General features: G+C 32.1%; 1 protein-coding gene across 3 annotated transcripts in view; it reads left to right on the forward strand.

The window, feature by feature from the left end:
* Positions 1–7,206: 7,206 nt before the first annotated feature.
* Positions 7,207–23,794, forward strand: part of LOC143083758 (oxysterol-binding protein-related protein 11-like) — a 30,636-nt gene continuing 14,048 nt past the window's right edge. Inside the window, exons 1-12 of one of the 3 annotated variants that reach the window (XM_076260067.1) lie at positions 7,207–7,331; positions 11,623–11,660; positions 13,246–13,351; positions 14,247–14,294; positions 15,573–15,654; positions 17,543–17,622; positions 18,200–18,315; positions 20,713–20,827; positions 21,570–21,611; positions 22,559–22,639; positions 23,291–23,358; positions 23,621–23,739. In XM_076260067.1, coding sequence (XP_076116182.1) covers positions 7,221–7,331; positions 11,623–11,660; positions 13,246–13,351; positions 14,247–14,294; positions 15,573–15,654; positions 17,543–17,622; positions 18,200–18,315; positions 20,713–20,827; positions 21,570–21,611; positions 22,559–22,639; positions 23,291–23,358; positions 23,621–23,739 — 1,006 coding nt within the window. In that variant the 5' untranslated portion in view covers positions 7,207–7,220. Of the gene's footprint in view, positions 7,332–7,391; positions 7,545–11,622; positions 11,661–13,245; positions 13,352–14,246; positions 14,295–15,572; positions 15,655–17,542; positions 17,623–18,199; positions 18,316–20,712; positions 20,828–21,569; positions 21,612–22,558; positions 22,640–23,290; positions 23,359–23,620; positions 23,740–23,794 lie in introns of those variants that run through there. The other 2 variants (XM_076260068.1, XM_076260069.1) reach the window with 2 other exon arrangements.

Below are 23,794 nucleotides of genomic sequence, written 5' to 3' on the forward strand. Positions count from 1 at the left end.
CCAGATGATAGCAACAACACAAAAAAGAGGAATGCTATTTGTTGCTGAGCACTTCTTTGATTTTATTTAAAGTCCACACAATTTATTTTGTAACGGAAGCATAAAAAAAAAGATACTCATTATTATGTCAATATATAATTGTAATATAATTATATTAATGGAGAACTTCTAGTATTGTTTTACTGTGAATTCTTCTCGTTGTTGTGATTGGCGTTCTAATTCTTCTCACATACAAGCTTGTCTATAGTCTGAGGATTTCTGTTATTTTTGCTACCAATTTTTTTCCATATCCCATGTTAGGATCAATCTAAAAGGTTGAAAATTTCATATCTGAATATTTTTTTCGTTATCTGGAAAGTTACTTTTGACGGCGGATCTTGATTGTTTCTGTGGGGCTTCTTTCTCATGGATAGGGATCACTCACGGGGAAAAAAATGGAAAATTGTCGAAACTAATTTGACTTTTATGTATACTAGCATAAAATCGAGAATGGAAATGGGGAATGTATCAAAGAGACAACAACCCGACTCCATAGAACAAACAACGGCAGAAGGTCACCAACAGTTCTTCAATGTAACGAGAAATTCCCGAACCCGGAGGCGTCCTTCAGCTGGCCCATAACCGAATATATATTAGTTCAGTGATAATGAACGCCATACTAATTTCCAAATTGTACACAAGAAACAAAAATTAAAGTAATATAAGAAAAACAAAGACCAGAGGCTCCTGACTTGGGACAGGCGCAAAAATGCGGCGAAGTCCGAATTATATTCTTAAAAGAATTTAAATTCACAAACTAGTTTTTTTGCACCAAACATTAATAACTGTTTAAATTTGTTTGCTGGGCATTACCGTAATTTACAAATTATGGATTCGGTAATTTCCGCTAAAAAAACGATGTTTACCGAATGATCTCATCATACATCAATCTCATCATACAACAATCTCATCATACAACAAAAAACGTATAATGTTGTGAGCACTTCATATAATGGTGTGAGCACTTAATATAATGTTGTGAGCCCTTAATATAATGTTGTGAGCACTTAATATAATGGTGTGAGCACTGCATATAATGTTGTGAGCACTTAATATAATGTTGTGAGCCCTTAGTATAATGTTGTGAGCACTTAATATAATGGTGTGAGCACTTAATATAATGGTGTGAGCACTTAATATAATGTTGTGAGCACTTAATATAATGGTGTGAGCACTGCATATAATGCTGATCATTAACATAAGGCAGTCATGGCGTTCCATAAGAATTGTTGAAGGCCGTAATGTGGTTATCTTGAGAAAAAGAAACATTTACATTTTTACTTTATCGGAAAAGTGTATATAAAATTATGTTAATTTTGTAATAATGAACTACAAAAAGTATTTTGTTGATTTCTTTGTTAGGTTTATTTGTGTGTTTGTTTCTTTGTTAGAATTATATTTGTCTGTTATATCTAAGGCATATTCAAGAAGATATCATGTTGATATAAGTTTAAGATACTCAAATTCTGAATGTTGACTTGGTGACGTGCAGAAAATGTAACTACATTATCAATAGAGTCTTTATCTAAAATACGTAAACTTCATCCTAGAAAACAACAAAAAGTCATCAAAATTATATTGTTTTTTAAAGTAACTATTGAAAAATTTACATAAAGTTGGAGCAATAATGTTGAAATGCATTCAATGTTTAGTTGATTTTTACACTTCTATTTCAAAACATATATATAGATTTAATCCTAAAGCCTATGAAAAGTGCTTTAAATAGAAATAATGCAAACATAATAAATGACTTGTATGTTGAGTCTCATCTCATGTAATGAAATTATTCAAAATACAATACCTAAAAAAAGGCTCAATTTGTTTATGATATGTTAATGGCAAAACAAAATGTCCTTTTTCTCCTTGATACAAACTAGATTCCTGATTGAAGTGGGAAAATATCATATGTTTGTATTTTGAAAGGGGTAAGTTCGTCGTGTGGTTTCCTAAATTTGGTATGAGTGTGTGGATGAGGAATGATCATTTCTCTATTTCTCTAATTTTCGGTATTTTTTATGTATTCTTTATAAAGTTTGTCTGTTTATATACCCTATTCTTATTTTAGCACCCTATTATTTTCTATGCATTATTGTTTTGACCTTTGTTATCTATTCTTTCTTTTTTTAGTTCTTTATTCTGTACATTCTTCTCATTATCTTCTATGGTTTATACCCCACCCAGACCTTCTGGAATAGCTTCCTTGTGTTGCATTAGACTAAGCAGAAAAAAATTGATATACAATCTTCCAAATTGTGTTGGTCAACCTCATTAAAGATACCAGTCAATATGACATGTTTGCATTCTATAACAGAAGACAAATCAATAGCCCCATTTAATTTCACATTCAGATATATTGATGATGTGCTTTCCATTTACAATCTAAACTTTTCTGATTGTGTTCCATTGATATATCCCCGGAACTATTCCGCCTCATATTAGACTTATACCTCGAATTTGACATACTCGGTCATCTCAGTACCAGAATCTATGACAAACAAGACGATTTTAATTTTGAAATCATCAATTTCTCCCACATATTAAGTATTAATATATCAACTTCATCTGCATATGGGATATACATTCTCCAACTTATTCGCTATTCAAGAGCTTGCAGCTCCTACTCAGATTTTGTTTAATGTCACCTGTCTGAGCAGAAAGTTGATGAACCAGGGGTATGTAAAGGAACGTTTCGAACTTTTTATAACAAAAACTTCAACGGAAGGTACCAAGACCTTCTTGATAGATATTTCGTTTCAACCTCACAAATGATATACGACAGTGGTCTTGACGTCTATATTACTTTTACTGTTTAATTAGTTTGATACATATGACGCGGCTGTGTACTTATACATCCCGTCATTGTATTATTGTTCTATGATAATTTTTGTATTCTTAATGTCCTTCATTTTTGCTAATGTGCTTTATATTCTTGTCTTTCATTTTTGCTAATATGCTTTGTCTTCATGTCTTTTTGTGTCTCTTAAATTGATACATATGACGTGGCTCTGTATTTGTGCATCCCGCCATTGTGTTATTGTTCTATGCAAATTTTTGTATTCTTGTCTTTCATTTGTTCTAATGTTCTTTGTCTATATGCCTTTTTGTGCTTCTTTGGTGTAAATTTGTATGTTTTATAGAGTTTGCTGTGCCTCTGTTGTTGACATTTTTTTCCCGTCGTGTCTGTTTGTTTTGCTTACGCATCGTTGTCAGTGTAGGGGAATTTGATGCAACTGTCATACGGGTGAGAGGTTTGGTTGGCTATAAAACCAGGTTTAATCAATCGTTTTCTACATTATAAATGTCTGTACCAAGCCAGGAATACGACAGCTGATATCCATTCGTATGATTTGTTTGAGCTTTTGGTATTGCCATTTCATTAGGGGCTTTCCTTTTTGAATTTTCCTTGGAGTTCAGTATTTTTGTAATTTTACTTTTTTCTTTACTGAGTTTGGTCATTAACTGTACATGATGCATAACAGTACAAAAACACGTCTGTTCAGTATCAAAAGGGCGCAACTTTTTGATAAAATTGAATGTCGAAATGTACATACATGTAAATATGATCAAAGAGAAAACTTAACAGCTTCAATCATCTCAACACACCTCAAGTAAGCATAACTAGCATATTAACCTTTTTCGTTAGAAAAGAAGGCTTTGAATGAGTTGCAGCAAATATATTTGCTATCTGATTTACAAAACGACCATTTAATTAAATATAATTACATTAGATGTATGTTTCATTATGATACTGTATTCTGATTGGCTAACTGCACATTACGTGTTATTTCGTAAGCAATTGCATTGCTCAATAAAACTTTTCATTCATGATAACACGTGGTCCCACAATAAAGTGCACAGGTAAATTAAATAAAACAATAATAAAATTCGTGTTTTCATGATCATTGCTAGAAAAATGTAATTATAAGTATTGAATGCTTCTTTTTGTAACTTCATAGGGTTGTAAAAGCGTTGACCGTGCGCACATTTTTCGTATGAAGCGCTTCCGCGCTTCATACATTGATTGTATGCCGTACGACAGTGTTACGTTCGTCATGCAACATGTTTTTGTTTTATTTAGAAAAAAATACAATTCATCGAGAATGTCCGTAGACTCCTATCCGGTCCCCCGTCACAGTGACGACATTATTAGCAGCGGGTCGTCTCCAGCGGTTTCCGAATCGTTTAAGCTTGTGGTAGGGGGTCTTTCGTCTGGTCAACATCACCCACGTTAACTGATACCACCTTTCTTTTGTTAATTTTTCTTTTCGGTGCATCCTGGTTTAAATTCGGTGAACAATTATAATATAAACTAATATGAAAAACGTCGTTTATTTGGACCGAACTTATAATAACACTGGACAATATTGAAAGCAAATGGCAAATGGCACGCAATAAATCGGATCTTCTTTAAGGACTAGTAAATCGAAGTCAAACGCACGAGTGACCCACGACTGTTGTATGACACTCGTGCGACAGTCGTTCGACAATGACACGACAGTAACACGCGCATCCCATGAAAAGGAAACCTGAAAAATACGATTGTCGTATGACTGTCGCACGACTTTCGCACGACTCACTTGCGACAAACCCACGACAGTACAATTACAATGATTTTTTTCTGTACGGTACTACCCATCGTGGAACCATCGTGGGCATGTCGTAGCTGATGTGACCACTCGAAATATATATTTGACATTTTGCACGACAGTGACACGATAACTATTTCATAGATCTTCCACGACAAAAAATCGTACGATCTGTTGTGACCGGGGCTTTAGATATTTGATAGTAGTGACGGAACACGTTAAAGGAACAGAAAAATTAGTTGTAGACACAAATAATTGTCTCAGAAAAAAAAATCTTATATATAGACAATAATAGTGCATTGACTTGACATATCAACGATATAAGGATGAGGCTTAGAAACGGGGAAATGCGAGGTAGATGCCAGGATGAAACGATATTTTACTGGTGTTTTGAGTAGTTTAGGTAACTAATACTTAAGAATTGAATGCTTCTTATTGTAAAGGAGTAGGTTCATTAAGACCCCTTTTTGGCCCCAAAATATAGCAGTTTTACAAAATTGTTAAAATGTAAACTTTTACTTATTTATTGGACAGTAGAATGCTTCTGTTACATAAATATGGGCTGTTTTTGACAATACAATGCACATATATCCGGTACTAGCACCATTAATTAAGTCATGCTAAATTACTGAAATCCTCATAATCCTAGCATTTTAGTTAAATTTTATACGGTTTTCATGTAAAACGAAAGTGGCCGCATTCGTGTTCATCCTTAATATTGAAATGTAAGTTGTATTTTATGATAATACATAACATATATAAAGCTTGAGGATGAACACGGATGCGGCCACTTTCATTTTTACCAAAAACCATCTGAAAAGTGACATTTTTCGGCATATTAGGTAGATTTTTCATATTTGAGCTTGAATCGGATCGTTTTTAATGACTAAATCTGTTTAAATCTTTCACATAAACTAATAATTCAAATAAAATAGACACTTAAGTGTTTAAAAAGTGGTCAAAATCTTTCGTCAGATGAACCTGAAATTTGAGGCCAAATTCGGTTCTTACCGGACCTACTCCTTTATTGGGGTGTAAAAGCGTTGACCGAAGTACATTTTGTATGAAGCGCGGAAGCGCTTCATTCTAAAAATGTGAGCACGGTCAACGTTTTTACAACCCTATAAAGTTACAAAAAGAAGCATTCAATACTTATAATTTCATTTTTTAGCTATGATCATTAAAACACGAATTTTATATATTTTTTTATTTAATTCACCTGTGCACTTTATTGTTGGACCACGTGTTATCATGAATGAAAAGTTGTATTGAGCAATGCAACTGCTTACGGACTAACACGTGATGTGCAGTTAGCCAATCAGAATAAACTATTATAATGAAGCATGCATCTAATGTAATTATATAGCAATATATGTAAAAGAATAAGAAACGCGTCTAGCGGAGATCAATCGAATTCCCGCGGAGCGACAATCTATGTCTGTTTCGGTCAAAAGTATGATACATGATATCAAGTTATAAAGAATTATGTCGAAGGGATCTACCTGTTATGATTATCGGCAATATAAATCCCTTGTGTCATCTTACTTGACCAGGTAAAACTCAAAAGAATAACTTGAAAACAAGACTTTGACAAGTATAAATTACTCTTCTGTATAAACGGTTACTAAGACTTTAGAAATCATTTAATAACTGGTATTAGTGCAATAAACTTTCACTGAATAAAAAGTCTTCTTTAATAGACATCGGTCATCAAATTTAGACGATTTTCATCAAGATAAGAAACCAAAAAATGCATTCAGGGCTTGATTTTTTTCTTTCTAGACTCCATAATCATGGCAGGCAAAACAAATATTTAATATCAACACGAAGCTGAAAAACTTGATTATTCTAGAACTTGGACGCTTGTAAATGTTTCTTATAAAATTTCTTTTGACGATAATTTGAATGATTTCATCATCCGGCTCTCAATATCAAGGAATAGAAGTTCCTTCATAATATAAGTTCCAAATAGAAACAATATTCTGGAATTTAAATTATATCCACTGAAATAAATATTACTGTAACAGTAAATGTTCCTAACGGAATAAATGGCAATGATATAGAATATTTGTTCCAACAGGAACAGATGTTATGACATTGTTTATAACAAAGTTTCTATTGGAAGTTCTGTTTAATAGGTGGAACAAATATACGTTGACATCTGTCAAAAAGTTTCTCGTTTTTAATGTCAATAATGTTACACGAGTTTTTTTAACTGTTGAAAGAAAAAAAGAACTAAGTGACAATAAGAGTTCATTTTAAAAGAGTGATAATTTTTTCAACTGTTCGTCTATATCATGAATATTTTAAATACTGAGGTTGAAAGTTATTGGAATATATCAAATAAACAAGTCTTTGGCAAAGATAAACCGTGTGTGGACTTGTTCCACTAACTTTGGAATATATATATTTAGTAGTGAAATAAACAGATCAACCATGGTCAACTATTTATTTATATTTATGAAAAGTGAGTTAGCATATAATAAGTTCCCAAATGAGATGTCCTGGGGCTCGTAATGGCATTTGCAGACATTTTCCGGAAAATATTCCGAACTCTTTTACATTTTATAATGAGCTTTCACCGGAAGTTTGTAAATGCGAAAAATGGAATCGCAGGAAAATCGAAATAATTCTGAATTGCCAGATTTGTCAAGTTTATCAGAGACAGAAAGACTACAAGTTATTGCTGTAATGCAGCGAGCTAAGGTAACCATGTGTTGCAATAAAAATGACAAAGAGTTAATACGCGTTTCCCCAGTGAACCCCTTTCAAAAAGTATAATTTTAAACGTCAACATCCTGTATTGTGTCGCCACCTGAGATTCCGTTGTCATCCGATGTTGACACCCCTTCCTTGCAACCTTGAAGGTATAGTTGATCATTTGACCATCTCCCTGATAAGACACCCAAAGATTGTATAGTAAGAAAAAGCATTTATCTTGGCACATATATCATTCTAAAAGTAAAACAAGGATTTTATTACATAAAGTATTAAAAAGCAGGTGTTACCTCTGATCATCATGATCATAGTGGTATGATATAAATAGAGAATGGATAAAATTTACTGATTGTAATTTGTGGGAAAATTAGAACTACAAATACATTAGTTTGAATTTGGTTACAAAGTTCATCAATTATTTTAACATTTTGCAAGGACATTTTTAACAACAAAAACCTGACAATTTGCCTTTTCAGAATTTAGAGGCCTATGGGTAATCTCTTTATTCGTACACCAAAATGAAAAAATTTGGCATCATTGGTTGAATTTATTGTTCATCACATTTTAAACCAATCACAACATTCATGACATTTTGGTGTACGCTTTTGGAAATATTTCCCAGAATGCATTACATTCTAAAATGGCAAATTGAAAACAATCCGTAAGTGTTGAGAGAAAACATGTACATGACAACTCTGACCAAAGACAACTTGGACACATTTCTATCTAGAAACATTCCAGCAGCACCTGCATACGGAATATATGTAAATGCTGTTTTGTTCCGACGTTGGAAAGTTTCGAGTGGAAAGAGCTAACTAGCCAAAAAGTTCCAGAGGAACTTATTAACTAGTTACTTTGTTCTTTCTCTGGTTTAAAAGTTCCACCGGAACAAAGTGACAAGTTGAAAAGTTCCAACAGAACATATCCATGATATCAACTAGTTAAAAAGTTCCTTTTTGTCAAATTAGTCAAAACTGGAACTATCAAACCAGCCCAAAAGTACAAACGGAAGTTATCAACCAGTTCCATTAGGAGAATGAATGCAAAGTAAAATAACGGAATAAGTTCTAATTTATTGTTATACAATAATCTGAAATTGATATCTTTAAAAGTACCCACATGAGGAGGGGGGGGGGGTACTATTCTTTCTCTTGAATGCTTGAGGGTACCATGAATACTAAATTTGCATGATAATGCAACTTATTACCTTTTATGTGAGATATGAAATACAACTTAAATTTTGCCTACTAGTTCTTCTGTTCAGCTAGAACTATTCAACTAGCTACATTGTTCCGAGACTTTTTAACTACCATGACTACTGTAGCTACTTTTTTTCAAAACTTTTCGACTGCACTCGTTATAAAGCAACTAGTTGGAAAGTTCCATCAGAACGAAATAACTAGTTGAGGCTAAATAAACATATATGTGTGGTTCCATTAACCCCACTGACCCTAGTTTGAAACCCCCATCCCCAGAACTTTTTTTTCATTTCTGAAAAATAAATTTTCAAACAATAAAATTTTGAGGATTGTGAATTAAAATCATTAAATTCATAGATTTCTGTCATCTGAATTTCCATCACAAGTATCTGTTATGGCTAAAATGCAAGAATTCATTATAACTGAATGCAACAAAATTAACTAAAAAAGTATCATGACTGTTTATTTTACAACCAAACAATGTAAAAATGGCGGACTTCTGGTTGGGGCGTGTATAATACCGGAAACAATTTTGGTAAACACACGATTTTTTCCGGGTTTTTGAAATTCAAAAAAAATAATTGCCGACCTACCGTCTACCGACCCTGTATTTTAAAATTATGTAACTGGCCATGGAACCACACATATATTTTTATTTGGCCTGAACAGTTCCGCCAGAACAAAGTAACTGACAGAACATAGTGGCTGTTACAAAAATACATTGTATCTCCCAATTGGTACCATATTCCAGGGCTTGTATTTCCTATCATGATTTCCTTGATAGAGGATTTGCTGCTCACAAGGAAGCTACATTGTATTACAGCAGGAGTTCCAAATGATGAAGTTGAATTCATCCCTTCCTTAGTTTTACCGATGCCATCACGAGTTATTTGACCGTTATGGAATTACTGTTTCCCAGATGATATCTGATTTGTTCCTTATGTTATAACTACAAAAATGTACAATACCCTTCCCTTTTCACGAATGTGACCTACCGAATGAGGATATTTACCGGATTTTTAATAACATAAGCAAATGCCGGGTGCCACATGTGGAGCAGGATCTGCTTACCCTTCCGGAGCACCTGGGATGACCCTCAGTTTTTGAAATTTCATTCGTTGTTCGTTTGTTAATTCAGTGTTCTCCCCAGATATTTCATATACTAGCCTTGTAAACAGGGAAATTTGAAATACCATCTTGTTTCTAAAAATGATAGCATCACATCCATAACACAACCTATAAGAAAACCAATTCAGATAGCATCACATTTAAAAATATAGCATCACATTACCATGATGCTAAAAGGCCCTGGGGAGAACACTGTAATTGCTATCTTTTTATACATGTTATATGCCATTTACAGCTGTTTAAAAGCAGAAGATCCCAAACAGTACTCACCAGTTTGAAACTGATTAGAAAAAGACAAAAAATATATATACATCACAAAAAACTTTTCTGAATATTCTACTCCATTACATTGTCTTGATGAATTATTATCATCTTTCAAATTAATATCTTCTGATAAAAATTATCATTAAATGGACCAATCCCATTTCTAAAATCCAAGCTCCTTCAAATTGTGTTTAAAACTGGTCCAAGTTATCTTTTAGGTAGGAATATCATGAATATACATCATATACATGTACATGTACATTTACCAGTCAGAATAAAAAAAAACTAGAAATGACTCTCATAATTTTTAACTTCCCTCTTTCCCTTTACTTTTTAACAAATAATGCTTAATGTTTGTGTTATATATATGTGTTTTTGTATGGAAACAGTGGCTTCCATAGATTTTATTTCCAATAGTTAAAATTGTGAAATATAATCTCTTTTTGGTGTTACCATTTGATTGGCAACAATTGCATTTATTTGACATGTTTGATACAAAATATTTTAAAAAGACGGGTGAAAATATCACAAAAGTCCACAAAAATTCAATCCAGTTTTAGAATCATATCGCTTCTGCTTACTGATCATTTCTGATACATGTAGGTCTGAAACCCTTAAAATTTTCATGAAAGACATTTTTGTTTAAACACAAAAAACATTTCCTTATAAAATAAGTTCTTACAAATATATAATCATATAATTACATTGTCAACCTAAACATGCTATATAGACAATAATAGTGCATTGACTTGACATATCAACGATATAAGAATGAGGCTTAGAAACGGGGGAAAGCGAGGCTCTGCAGAGCTTTTCCCTGTTTCGGGCCGAATCCTTATATCGTTGATATGTCAAGTCAATGCACTATTATTGTCTTTATACTGCAATCTAAAAAAACATTTTCAATTGTTGTTTAATGTGTTAATGTCACCATTGACTTAAATATTGGGAAACTTCCCCTTTTATAAAAAGGCCTCATATCATGCTGGCGGAGAAATATACAACACGATGAAATGTACATTTACCTTTTGAAGTTCGAAATCGATGGTGAACAAATTTGTTTAAGAATGAACTTAAATATCAACAATAAGCATAAATATAATGCTTTATAGTATGCAGACCAAACATATTAACAAGTGAAATATTTTTTTTTTATAAATATTGCAAAAGAAATAAGTTTGAAAACAAGAACAGGTTGAATAGGTCGTATGAATAATTAATTATAATCTCGGCAATTTCTATTTAAATATTCATGAGGAAAAGTGATATCATGTCAGTGACTGTATATGACATAGAAATATACGGTCAACGCAATTTGACTGCTCAAATAGAAGGAGTGCAGTATAAATCCATGATATCAGTACATAAAAAAAAATTTCTGCCTTAATTTTTATATCTATTCTAGATTGACAGCAATGGCCATGTTCTCCCCCGAATTTTCAAATACTAAAAAAGTAGCCCTATGAAAACTAAAAAAGCACTGGTCTGCGAAAAAGATATATCACCATGGCGTTTATGGCCTATTAATTCTATTATAAAATCATCCAAGATAGCACCATGGTGCTTTAAGGCACTGAGGAGAACTGAATGGTTTGAAAATGATACAACTTTGTCCTTTACCATGTTTACACTTGCCTTCGTTTATGTTCTTTTAACATGTTTATACATTTATTAAACATTTTTTGTAGGAATTTGAAGAAACTGAAGACAAAGTAGTAAACAGAAGGCATGTTATTTTACTACCTACAATTAGTTCATCACAAATAAGGTTAGGTTGATCGACAATGTTCGAGTAAAAAATCTTTTTTGGGTACAAGATGAAAATTCAAATTGTTAGTGAATATTGTTGATTTTCTTATTTTCTGCTATAAAATGATAAAATCAAATGCATGAAAAGGATTTTTTTTGGATTTTTTTTTTTAGGCATTATGGTCATAATGAAGAATAGCAGGGATGATTCCACTATATAGTTTAGGGCCGCTAAGCGGCCCTTAAATTGGCCAGCGGCCTCAAAAAAATGTACATGAAAATGAATTCCCAATTCAGGAAAATAAAATAAAAATCGATATTTCCGGAGAAGTTTCTGTCACCGATTAAGGCAACTATAATTTTTCAAAGTTTGTTGTCAAAACGTTTTAAAATCCGGATAAGAATGCTAGCTGTTTACGATCGCATTTTATTAACAACGATTTAATTATGCCAGTCAAAATGTGGCAAACAATTTTATCAGCCGAATTCAATTGATTAATATGTTATAGGAGTATTGGATCTTGTAAAAGCAGATAGCCCAGCAGGTTGATAAAAAGGGGTGTCAAAGCAGATCTCGGCAGAGAGAAAATTCAAATTTTTATATAACATTGATGGATAAAGTTTAATGGGCGCCAATCTCGTAAAAGCAGATCGCCCAGCAGAGCTGGTTAAATAATATGATGAAAACTTGTTTTGTAAAAGAAATTATTTCCTCAAAAGACAAAAGTTTGAGCTTTTTTTGAAAATAATGTTGATGATAGACCATTCATGAAATACGATGTCATCATTATGGAACTATTTCAAAAGTTTTGAAGATGATTCAAAATTATTTTAAAGAACACTAATTCATGCTCTAAATATCTTATCAATTGAGTAGGTGAACTTTTGTAATTGCTTTTCTGAATTCGACAATTGACCAGTCCAATTTGAAATCCATTTGAATCAAGGTAAATTTATGGAGATGACCTTCTGTTGAAAAAATACCTGATGAATGATTTTTTCAGTGGTTTATGTTAGCTGAAATATATGTGTTTGTAATAAGCCTAGGTGACTATAGCTGAGATGATAGACTAGTGCATCATGTTCAATGATATTCATGTAATAACAGTAGCCCATCCAGAATTATTCAAAATGTTACAACTAACATGAACACCAGTGTACAGGTTAAACTTAATAATATACATTTTCTGTTTTTACAGGAAAATAATGTTATTTTGTCTTAGATTTTATGCTTAAAAAATTCCCAATTAGAATAAAAATTCCCAATTTGATGTTCAAGGGACCCATTTGAAAACACCTGGAATCATCCCTGAATAGAAACAGATACATGATTGGATTAAGATTTAATTTTTATTTTCACATCCAATACGACACACAATTAACATATTTAACCTTAAATATTGTATATCTTGGCAATTATCAATTGAATAAATGAGTTTTGATTGAAGTGTTTTCACTCTTTTACACACCCAAATAGAAAGAAAAGTGTATTTGGACTGCATTTTTTTTAACAGTCTCTTCATGCATGTTGTAAGTGTTTTTGTTTAAATTTGATTTTTAAGACAAGCAATGGAAGGTACACTGAACAAGTACACCAATGTGATGAAAGGCTGGCAGCATAGATGGTTCCTCTTAGATCCTCAATCAGGCATGCTGGAATATTTTGAGGTAGGTGCATATAATTAAGCAGGGTTCTCGTTAAGGATTTGTGAAGGCGAGTCCAGGGACTCACCAGTTTTGGCCATGGTGAGTCCAACAGCAAGGAGAAGATATTTTATTGCAATATAATGTAATATTTAAGTCTTTATGCCCTAACAGAGCAATGAAATGACATTAAATTCACTTTTAAACTTTTGCTATAAAATGATGATATTTGTATTTAACTGTGTTTAGTTTATACAAAATATTTCTATCTTGATGCATCTGTGGACTCACTAGTTTTGAAAATGATGAGTCCAGACAGATTTTGATGAGTCCAGGACTCATGGACTCGCCTTAGTGAGAACCCTGATTAAGTCAAATAATGACTCTTTGGGGGGAATAACAAAGTGTTATCATTTCAAAATTTTGCTTTGCAATTCTTAATTTGTATTTCATTGTATTTAATGTATAAAGTTGACCAATTCTTTATCAGATTTCACATACATGAAGATGTGGTGTAAACAGATTTAAACAAGGAAGTTTCAGGGAGTGAAAAATCCAGACTTAAAAGTACATTGTTTTTACAATAAAATAGAAAATTAAAAGGGGAATGTGTCAAAGAGAAAACAACCTGACCAAAGAGCAAAAATTATTTCAAGGCCACCAATGGGTCTTCAACACTGTGGGGGCTTCAGCTGGTGCCTTAACATTTATGTATACTACTTAAGCTATATACATGTATATATGACATGTATGGATTTAATTTGAGGGGCTTCATTGTATCAATTCTGACTAACTGGAAGTCATTTGGAAATAATTGTATTTATACAACTCATATTTAGTCTTTATTTCAAATACTATATTGTGCATGTTGAACAAGCTATTGATTTTTTACATGTTAAATCATATTAATTTCTTCCAGAAAGAAGAATATAAGAAACAAAGACCCAGAGGCTTTCTTCACTTGGCGGTATGTAATCTATTATTAATGTATTTTCATTTAATTTGTTAAACATGTTAAATTTAAAACTAAGTCTTTTTCTTTTTCATTTTTATGTGTGAGAGTCAAGTTTTCTTACTTTTTTCATCCCTCCTTGAATTAGCTACAAAAAGTTGAAATTGAATTTTCATAAAGATATGAACCATAATTACTAGATTTTCCGATTTTGGAAAGTTATTCCTCTGTTTGACGATTTAACAAATGTTTAATGTCATACCTGCCAACTTTTGAAAATGGCCATGGGGGTTTTTGTGCGCGGCACCATTTTTGAGGGTGGAATTTTTTGCGGCATTTTTTCGTGTGATGATTTGGCTTCTAAAAGTGGCTGACATACAGTGCTACTTCTTTTTTGAGGGGTGATAGTTGAAGATGCTGTTATAACCCATCTTTTTTTAAATCGTTTGATTGTTGTATTCTTTTTGTTGAGATAAACACCAGTAAGATGACTTTATGTTTGTCTGATACATTGTCAAGAAATAAAAAAAAGTAATAATTTTAATAATTTAAAACATAAAAAACAATAATATTTTATATAGATCAATATCACAAGTTGTAATGTCAAACAGTCAAACACAAAAGGTATTTCTGTGCGTGAATGACTTCTGGTGAAGAGCAGTACTAGAATGTTTGGAGACATCATTAAGGCCACCTTAAAGGTCAACTTTAAAGTCTCTGTTGCAAACTTTACAAAAGGCATGTGACAATCCTAACGTTGATTTAGACAACCAGCCCTGTACTTGACATCATTCTCCCACTTCTCTAAGTATTTGCACGAAGCAACAGGCTTTTTCTTCTTAGGCGGTGACAGAACCATTTTGCAAGTGAGATCTCGCCCATCATGATTCCAATTTTTATAAATTTAACACCCATGCTAAAAAAACCAACTCAAAATACCTAACAATCTTTGATTCTTTGATTGTTTACTATGCCAACATTAATCAACTGGTGAATGCGTGATCACTAAATTTTGATTGGATGTAATTTTTCAGACACAATTTGTCTCCCTTGGGAAAACTTTCAAAAGTTCAAAATTGGGAACAAAAATATTTTTCGTGTAAATTTTACTAAAATCATGTTTTTTGGCTATTTTAATTTCACAATCATGATCGTGTAATCGGGACAGAGGGTCAAAATCGTGTAGTACACGCCTAAATCGTGAAAGTTGGCAGGTATTTAATGTATTTCATGACTGCTATTTGAAAGCAAATTTTCAGAATAGCTTTTATTTTTTTATTTTGAAATTTACAGGCAGCTGTTATCTGCCCTTCAGATGAAGATTCACAAACATTTTCTGTCAGTGCATCTAATGGAGAGACTTACAGACTAAGAGGTAATTATGACAAAACTATGCCATGTCATACATGTAGGCGAATTCAAAAATACTACTAAACGGTAAATATATTCTGATAAACACATGAGTGCCACTTTGAACAGGAACTGTTTCTTGATTCAACTTTGTGTTTTTGTTTATAATAAGACCACATTTATCTAGAAAATCAATCTAACAATGTTAAGAGTTTATCTCATTATTTACTTTCTCCATGACTGGGGCTGGAACCTGTACTTTTCACTTGTGACTTCTTTCCCAACACCAGCTAATCTCATTTAATTCCCATCTCTAACTATCCCTGACTACCAGATTTCGTTTCAGGAGGAGGTATCACACAAGGACAACTAATCACTACATTCAAAGTACTTGTTAGTCTAGAGGAATATATATATATATACATACCGTAAATTGGGAAATTTTGCCGTCTGGATATTTTGGTGCTTTTCTCTCGAAAGTCATGTGTTTTATTTTGGTGTGTGTAATTTTGGTACTTTGTCAAACTGATATGTTTAAATTTTGGAACTACAGAAGTGTGCAAGCTCATTTATATTTGCTTTTATTTACCTTTTTATTGTAAAAGTATCATTGAATTTCTCAAACTAGAAACCCAATAAGGTTGACTTCATTAAGGAATTGAGGAAATAATTCTGTTTATCATGGTTCAGCTGAAAGAAAGTTTGAAATTAAATCTTTAACATTAAAATCACTTTTCAAAAAGATTATTTATTTTTTACAGAAATCATATAAAATCAATTTTAATCATCTCTGTTGCAGTTCCTGTTAATCTATTGATGAGCAAGAATTTTAATTTTAATCCGTTTGCCTCTGGCAGTACATGTTAATTATTTGAAAGTAATAGATTATAAGCAGTTTTGAAATTCTAATTACCAATAACGGCATTTAAACAGTAATAGCCTGGCATATTTATGACATGTGTGAATAAAAATTCATAATGTGTTTAATTTAGGTACTTTCATAAGCTACACCAAATAACCCAAAATAAAACTATAACCAAAATAACCCAATTTACGGTATCTAAATGTCTAAAACTACAACCAAAATAACCCAATTTACGGTATCTAAATGTATAAAACTACAACCAAAAGTATCTAAATGTCTAAAACTACAACCAAAATAACCCAATTTACAGTATCTGAATGTCTAAAACTACAACCAAAATAACCCAATTTACGGTATCTGAATGTCTAAAACTACAACCAAAATAACCCAATTTACAGTATCTGAATGTCTAAAACTACAACCAAAATAACCCAATTTACAGTATCTGAATGTCTAAAACTACAACCAAAATAACCCAATTTACGGTATCTGAATGGCTAAAACTACAACCAAAATAACCCAATTTACGGTATCTGAATGGCTAAAACTACAACCAAAATAACCCAATTTACGGTATCTGAATGGCTAAAACTACAACCAAAATAACCCAATTTACGGTATCTGAATGGCTAAAACTACAACCAAAATAACCCAATTTACGGTATCTGAATGGCTAAAACTACAACCAAAATAACCCAATTTACAGTATCTGAATGTCTAAAACTACAACCAAAATAACCCAATTTACAGTATCTGAATGTCTAAAACTACAACCAAAATAACCCAATTTACGGTATCTGAATGTCTAAAACTACAACCAAAATAACCCAATTTACAGTATCTGAATGTCTAAAACTACAACCAAAATAACCCAATTTACGGTATCTGAATGTCTAAAACTACAACCAAAATAACCCAAATTACGGTATCTGAATATCCAAGAATGCAACTAACAAGATAATTATATTGTATATAAGTATTTAACTAATGAACAGGAGAACAAGCCAATGGTACAAGTTTAATATTTGGGTTTTATTTTATGTTGTAGCATCTGATGCCAAAGAAAGACAATTGTGGGTGGACAAACTGAGATCCACAGCAGAGTACTTTACAGCACATATGTCAAAAGTAATGTATTAAGCTTTCATTTTACATATAAAGATAAGAAGATGTTATGATTGCCAAAGAGACAGTTCTCTACCAGTCTACCAAATGAATTAACCAACTTTTTGTCACTTTACAGCTTTCTACAATGAGCGTCACCCATACTTCATAGTAAGCTATAAAAGGCAGCCAAATGACAAATATAAAACAATTTAAATGAGAAATTATAGCTAACAGCCTAATTTATGTAAAACAAAGTCAATGAAAAAAAAACAAATACGGTGTGCAGCACCAAACAGCAACCACTGAATTACAGGCCCACATTATATTTGCTAGTAAGATCAAAAATATTAAATCTAATCCAAATACAAAACACCTTTAATTTGGGTCTTGGACCCTAGATTTTGTCTGTTTTTTTTTTCTTTGATTTATATGGTTTTGATTGTCACCTTTGTATCTCTAATTTCCCTTTTTGTCTTTGAATTGTTTAGAAAATTAGTTTTTATCATTTGTCTTAGTGTCAAAGTTTGTGATTAGGTAACATAAGGGAGACTTCTGTACTAACAATTTATTTTTTTTATCTACAGTCTTTTTTTTACAGAGTGCTTCTTTCACTAAAGACAGATCATCGTCAGGTATTTCAGTCAATGAATTGTTCAACAAGAAAAGATCAGATTCAAATGAACAAATTCACAATCAGCGTGCAGTTGTTCCAAGGTATTTATTAACAGTTCTCCTTAAGATAGTGTACAGTATAATAAGATTGATTGGTTGATGGCTTCATAGTCCAGCTACAAATATAACAAGCATATTGTGGTTAATGGCTATACAAGTCCAGTCGCAAATATTACACGCATATTCAGGATGACTGACTGTTAATGGGATATAAATATACCCTTCTTTGTAATGGACAACCACACTGGCTTAAATTTAAATTTTAATGTCTCTGTCCTCACAAGTAAAGAAGAGATATCACCCTGATCAGACACATTATTCTCATAATGGACAGACAAGTCATATTTTTAAATCATTTATTCTGTATGCTTTGTGCAGAATCAGCAAATACTGATATTTATGAACACTCTATCACAAGACCACCAAGACAATACAATGATTAAAATTCTTCTTCTCATGAACATTGAAAACTTCTTTTACAGTCATTAAAAATGTAATAAAGGAGATGAACTAGTATATATTTGTTTAGGGGCCAGCTGAAGGAAGTCACCGGGTGCGGTAATTTCTCGCTCATACATGTCAACCTCTGACAATGGGAAATCATGTCATGACATGACATGATATGTCAAAAAGCGTGTGAAAACGCGTGACGTAGATGCGGACTTGTTAATATGAATGTGGTAATGTTCATAATTTCATACAAATTTGTGATTATAAAAAAACAATATATATTCTACTGTGAACTTTTATTGTATTAAACAGTGGTCTGTTATGTTGCTTTTAAAGCAACACCACTAGGCACATATTCAAAACAACTGCCAGTTTCAAGTTTAGTTACATTTATTTGATAACAGCACACAATACAAATGTAACATAGTCAAGTTCTGATCAGAATTCAGTATCAATTTCTTTATAATTGAAAAGGCTCTCCCACAGTAGGAATTGATATTTGACTGAATTAGTTTCATCAAGATTTGAAAGAATGTCATAATGTTTTGTTTTTTTGGCAATGTAAAATGTCATCTATTATCTCTGCCATTGCTCCCATTGCTATTGCTTGGTTAAAACTGGGTAGTTCATCAGAAGGTTGCTGGTACTATGAGAGCTGATCCAACAGTTCTGTGATATTTGTATCCCTATGGCCTGTAGAAATCTGTTGCCGTGTTGGCTAGATTTGAAACTGAAATTGAAAAAAGAAAAATGTTTTATAAATTTGATTTCCATTAGATAAACATTTTAAATGCTTATTCAAATAGCTACATTGTATTTCTCCTCTCACATGTATTGTTTTTTATCATTGCAACATAGAATGCACAAATTATGCGTTACTTGTCGCTCGATCATTTAAACTCGAACTCCAAAATATAATTTATAAATCTTGAATCTTGCCGTAAACATCGTTTTGGCTTAACAATCGACACTTTAGACGACGGTACAGGTCCTGTAAGTGACCTCTTTCTGTGCACATTTCCCCCATGAAGTGAATTTGAAAGAAAGTCACAAAATCGTTAAAACTAATCACAAACTACTTACCTTTTACTGTTTGTCCATATAGAAAAATAAACAATATGTTGCAGCCAAAAAATTACTTCGAATTTTTCGGTATTTATCGCCGAATAAGGAAAAAACCCGAGAATAGCGATATCACTAACGACCAAAAAATGAAAAGAACGAAAAAGCGTGTAATTGCGTGTAAAATGGTGAAAAGCGTGTACACGCCATGTGACAAAATCCTCGCGTGTAAACCGTTGAAAAAGCGTGTATTACACGCGAATATCATGCCACTTGACATGTATGTTCTCGCTACGTTGAAGACTTGTTTGTGACCTTCTGCTGTTGTCTTTTCTATGGTCGAGTTGTTGTCTCTTTGACACATTCCCCATTTCCATTCTCAATTTTAGAGAATAGATACCAAGAGAAAAATAAAATCATAAGCCCAATAGAAACATAACTTTTTTATGAAGACTTCTTAAACAGCTATAAAGTATGAAGAAACCAGCTATCATCAATAAAACCCATTATTACATGTATTAGAAAAGAAGCTATGTTATTTTGAGACCAAACAACTGAAGTTTACAACTATTTGGTTACCATACAGCCTTCAACATTGAGCAAAACCTGTGTCGCATAGTCACATACTTGACAAAACCGCCCAAAAAAAGAAAATAAGAAAATTGATTCCAAGAAGAAAATAAGAAAATTGATTCCAAGAAGAAAAAAGAAATATCTGACAGAGTAGAAATGATAAGAAAATTAATCTCCTGAGTGAGGCAATGTAATTGTAAAGCCTCCAAATTGATTGCACACATACATACAGTTCAAGATTGAGATTAATTTAAAAAACAGTGAAGGTTACTATTACTTCATGCTAGCATAAGACGTCTGACGCAGGGAGGAAGAACGATAAAACTGAGTGACAATTGTTGTATATTTTTTCAGACCTCCACACAGAGCACCAGCCTCCAGACCTCACACACTAGATCCATTCAGGGAAGTCAAGGAATACTTAATAGAAGCTGAAGATTATTCACACCATCTTCAGGCAAAATGTGCAGTAAGAATATTTCTCAAATTTCAAATTTTGACCATGAATTTTTTTTTATGTAAATGGTTTCAAACTTGATCGATTTCCTGTTCTCAACTGTTGAAAGTTTTTTGTTTATTTATGAATTTTGTGTCAAATATGACTGCTGTTTTCTCATTTTACCATTGTGGCATTTTAAAAAGATGAGCATGAACATGAATGGTGTTGTCATATAGAATGAATACAACTCTGACAAAATATTTTATAACTCTTTATGACCATTACTATTACAGCGGAACTTGCCTAATCCAACACACTGGAGAACCAGAAAAAAATTAAGTAGTGTGTCGGAATACTCAGGTTTTTCTGCAAGGCTAGGCCTATTTTGGGACCATGAAAACGTGTTATTGTCTTTGTCAATTACAACATACTTGTACTATTTATAAATATTATGTTAATCCAATGCAAACATAAGTGACTTATGTTTGATCCATTGTCATCACTAGGAATTGATCTTCATTGATTTCAATTGGTAAAGGTCAGCCATAAATTTACATATTCAACAATTACAGTACAAAATTCCAATAAGCCTTCATGCAGAATTTTGACAAAATTATGGTTCTTTCTGGGTACTCCAAATTCCTCAAGAAAAAAACTGGCCACCACTGTATAGGTATGTGTCCCAAAATTAATCAAACAATACAAGTAGAAAAAACTATGTTGACCAAGATATAATGTAACAATAATTTTGACATTTTATCATTTTTTTCAGTCACTTCCAGTATCAGAAGAGCCAATTGGTGGTTTGGATAAGGTATAGAAGTTTTTTGAAAATTTATTATAACATGTAGAATTAGTAAGGTGATTGATTATCTTCTATTTGTAAAAAAATGAAATATGATATAAATGGAACAAAAAAAAATGAATAAATTTACAAACAATAGAGGACTCAGTAGCTACACAACTTTCATTTTAATTTTTTACATCATACAAAAGACCTATTCTATATATCAATTAACTGTTATTTTTATGCTCCTGCCATAGCGATGGAGGCATAAACTTTTACCCTTGTCCCTCCCTCTGTAGTTACGTCTGAAAATTGGTTTCCGTTCTTTAATTTGCCTGAACAAAATGTTATGAAACTTATACACAATGTTCATTACCACAAAACATAGGTCTAGTTTGAATTTTGGTGGTGTCAGTCTTACTGTTCAAGAGTTATGCCCCTTTACTGTTTCTGTTCTCTAACTGTAACTGGCTTCAACCAAATGTTATTAATCTTATACACAATGCTTATTACCAAAAAAACACAGAAAGTGGATAAATATTGGTGGCGTCACTTTTACAGTTCAAGAGTTATCCCCGTTTCAAAAAGAAAAATTACTGAATTTGTTTCCATTCTCTAACTTTAGTTTGCCTCAACCACATGTTATGAGACTTATATATTATGCTTATTACCACAAAACACAAATCAAGTATGAATTTTGGGTAAAGATTGCAATCAAAACCCTATGGTATTGACTTGATATCTAAATCTTCCTAGACCTATCACTACCATTTTGATTCACAAAATATAATGCATTAATCATAACATTCTATACATCCTATCTATGAACATTTCAAGAAATTTATCAATTTAATATCTGCTCACATGTTCTAGTCACAAAAATGATGTTACGCTTGTCAAGAAAATTACATAACTTTTCAAATCTGTTCTGATGTTCTGAATATATAAATGATGGCATTGTTATTTTTCTTCAGGATTTACTGTTACTGAAAGCCACATCAAGTGCCACCCTGAGTTGTCTCAGTCAGTGTTTGAAAATGTTAGAGCATAAACAGGTAAGTTAATACAGTGAAACCTGTGCAAACTGAACCATATTTGTCACAGAAGATATTGCCAATGACAGGTGTTGATAGTTACAGGTTAAAATCATTAAAAAATTATGAATTGAACAAAAGTATAGTTTACGATGAATTATGCTTTATATATTTTGCATTTCAGCAATTAAATACCATGCTTAAGAAGTCCTAAGAAAAAAATCACAATGTTTAATTTCAGTAAGTGTCAGTATTTGGGATATATTTCAAATAATGTGTTTGTCTTACTTCTAAAAATGATTTATTTTTTGAAATTGTCATTCTAATATAAAACTAATCTCAAATATCTTCTTTTACAAAAAAAACATTCTTGTTGAGATTTTCAGCTTATAAGACTTTTTATAATATCGTAAATTTAGTGGTAATTAAAATATTCGACTAATAATCAATCAAGACGTGTACAGACTTTTTGTCATATTATTGTAAATCAGTACTGCACTTAGATAAAAGCTTCGACCTGAACCTTTGAAATTTACAGAACAGAATGTAAATAAAGTGTATCCCGTTCTATAAAACTAAATGTAAAGAGTGTAATTTCCAAATAGATTTTGTTGTTTGAGTGTATTTAGTTTTGCATGTTTATTTTTGTAAATTTTGTTTTCTCTTTATTAGGGGGTTGGTTCTCATACACACAGTTTACAGTTAGGAATTGAACCAGCATTAGAAAAAGAAATTCCAAAGTAAGTTGAAGGGAATGCTCGTAAGGGAGGTAATTTTTAATAATCAAGGGAGTAATTTTCAGGAGAATTTCTTTCATATTTTTTAAACAAATTTAACATTTTTAATGAACAAATAAATAAAACCATTTTTGAAAATATTGAAAATTTAAAAAAATAACAGAATTTAGCTTTTTATTTGTTAACCAAAATTAAAGACCTTTGGTTTCTTTCGAAAAGACTTTATAAGGTTCTGCAGATGCCAATTGCTATTTTTGTCATACAGGGAACGTAGCCATTCTTTCCTGTCAAATGTCTCAGAGAATAGTACACATGAATTATCCCGAGCTGGTAGTTTCTCTTCGGCAAATGTGAAATTCCCTCTTACTGATGACCACCCAGAGGGTAAGTTTTTTAGCAAACCTCAACTTAAGAAAAGTTTTGTTTACATTTTTAGGTT

The sequence above is a fragment of the Mytilus galloprovincialis genome, chromosome 7 (genome assembly GCF_965363235.1).
Source record: "Mytilus galloprovincialis chromosome 7, xbMytGall1.hap1.1, whole genome shotgun sequence".
Lineage (NCBI taxonomy): Eukaryota > Metazoa > Mollusca > Bivalvia > Mytilida > Mytilidae > Mytilus > Mytilus galloprovincialis.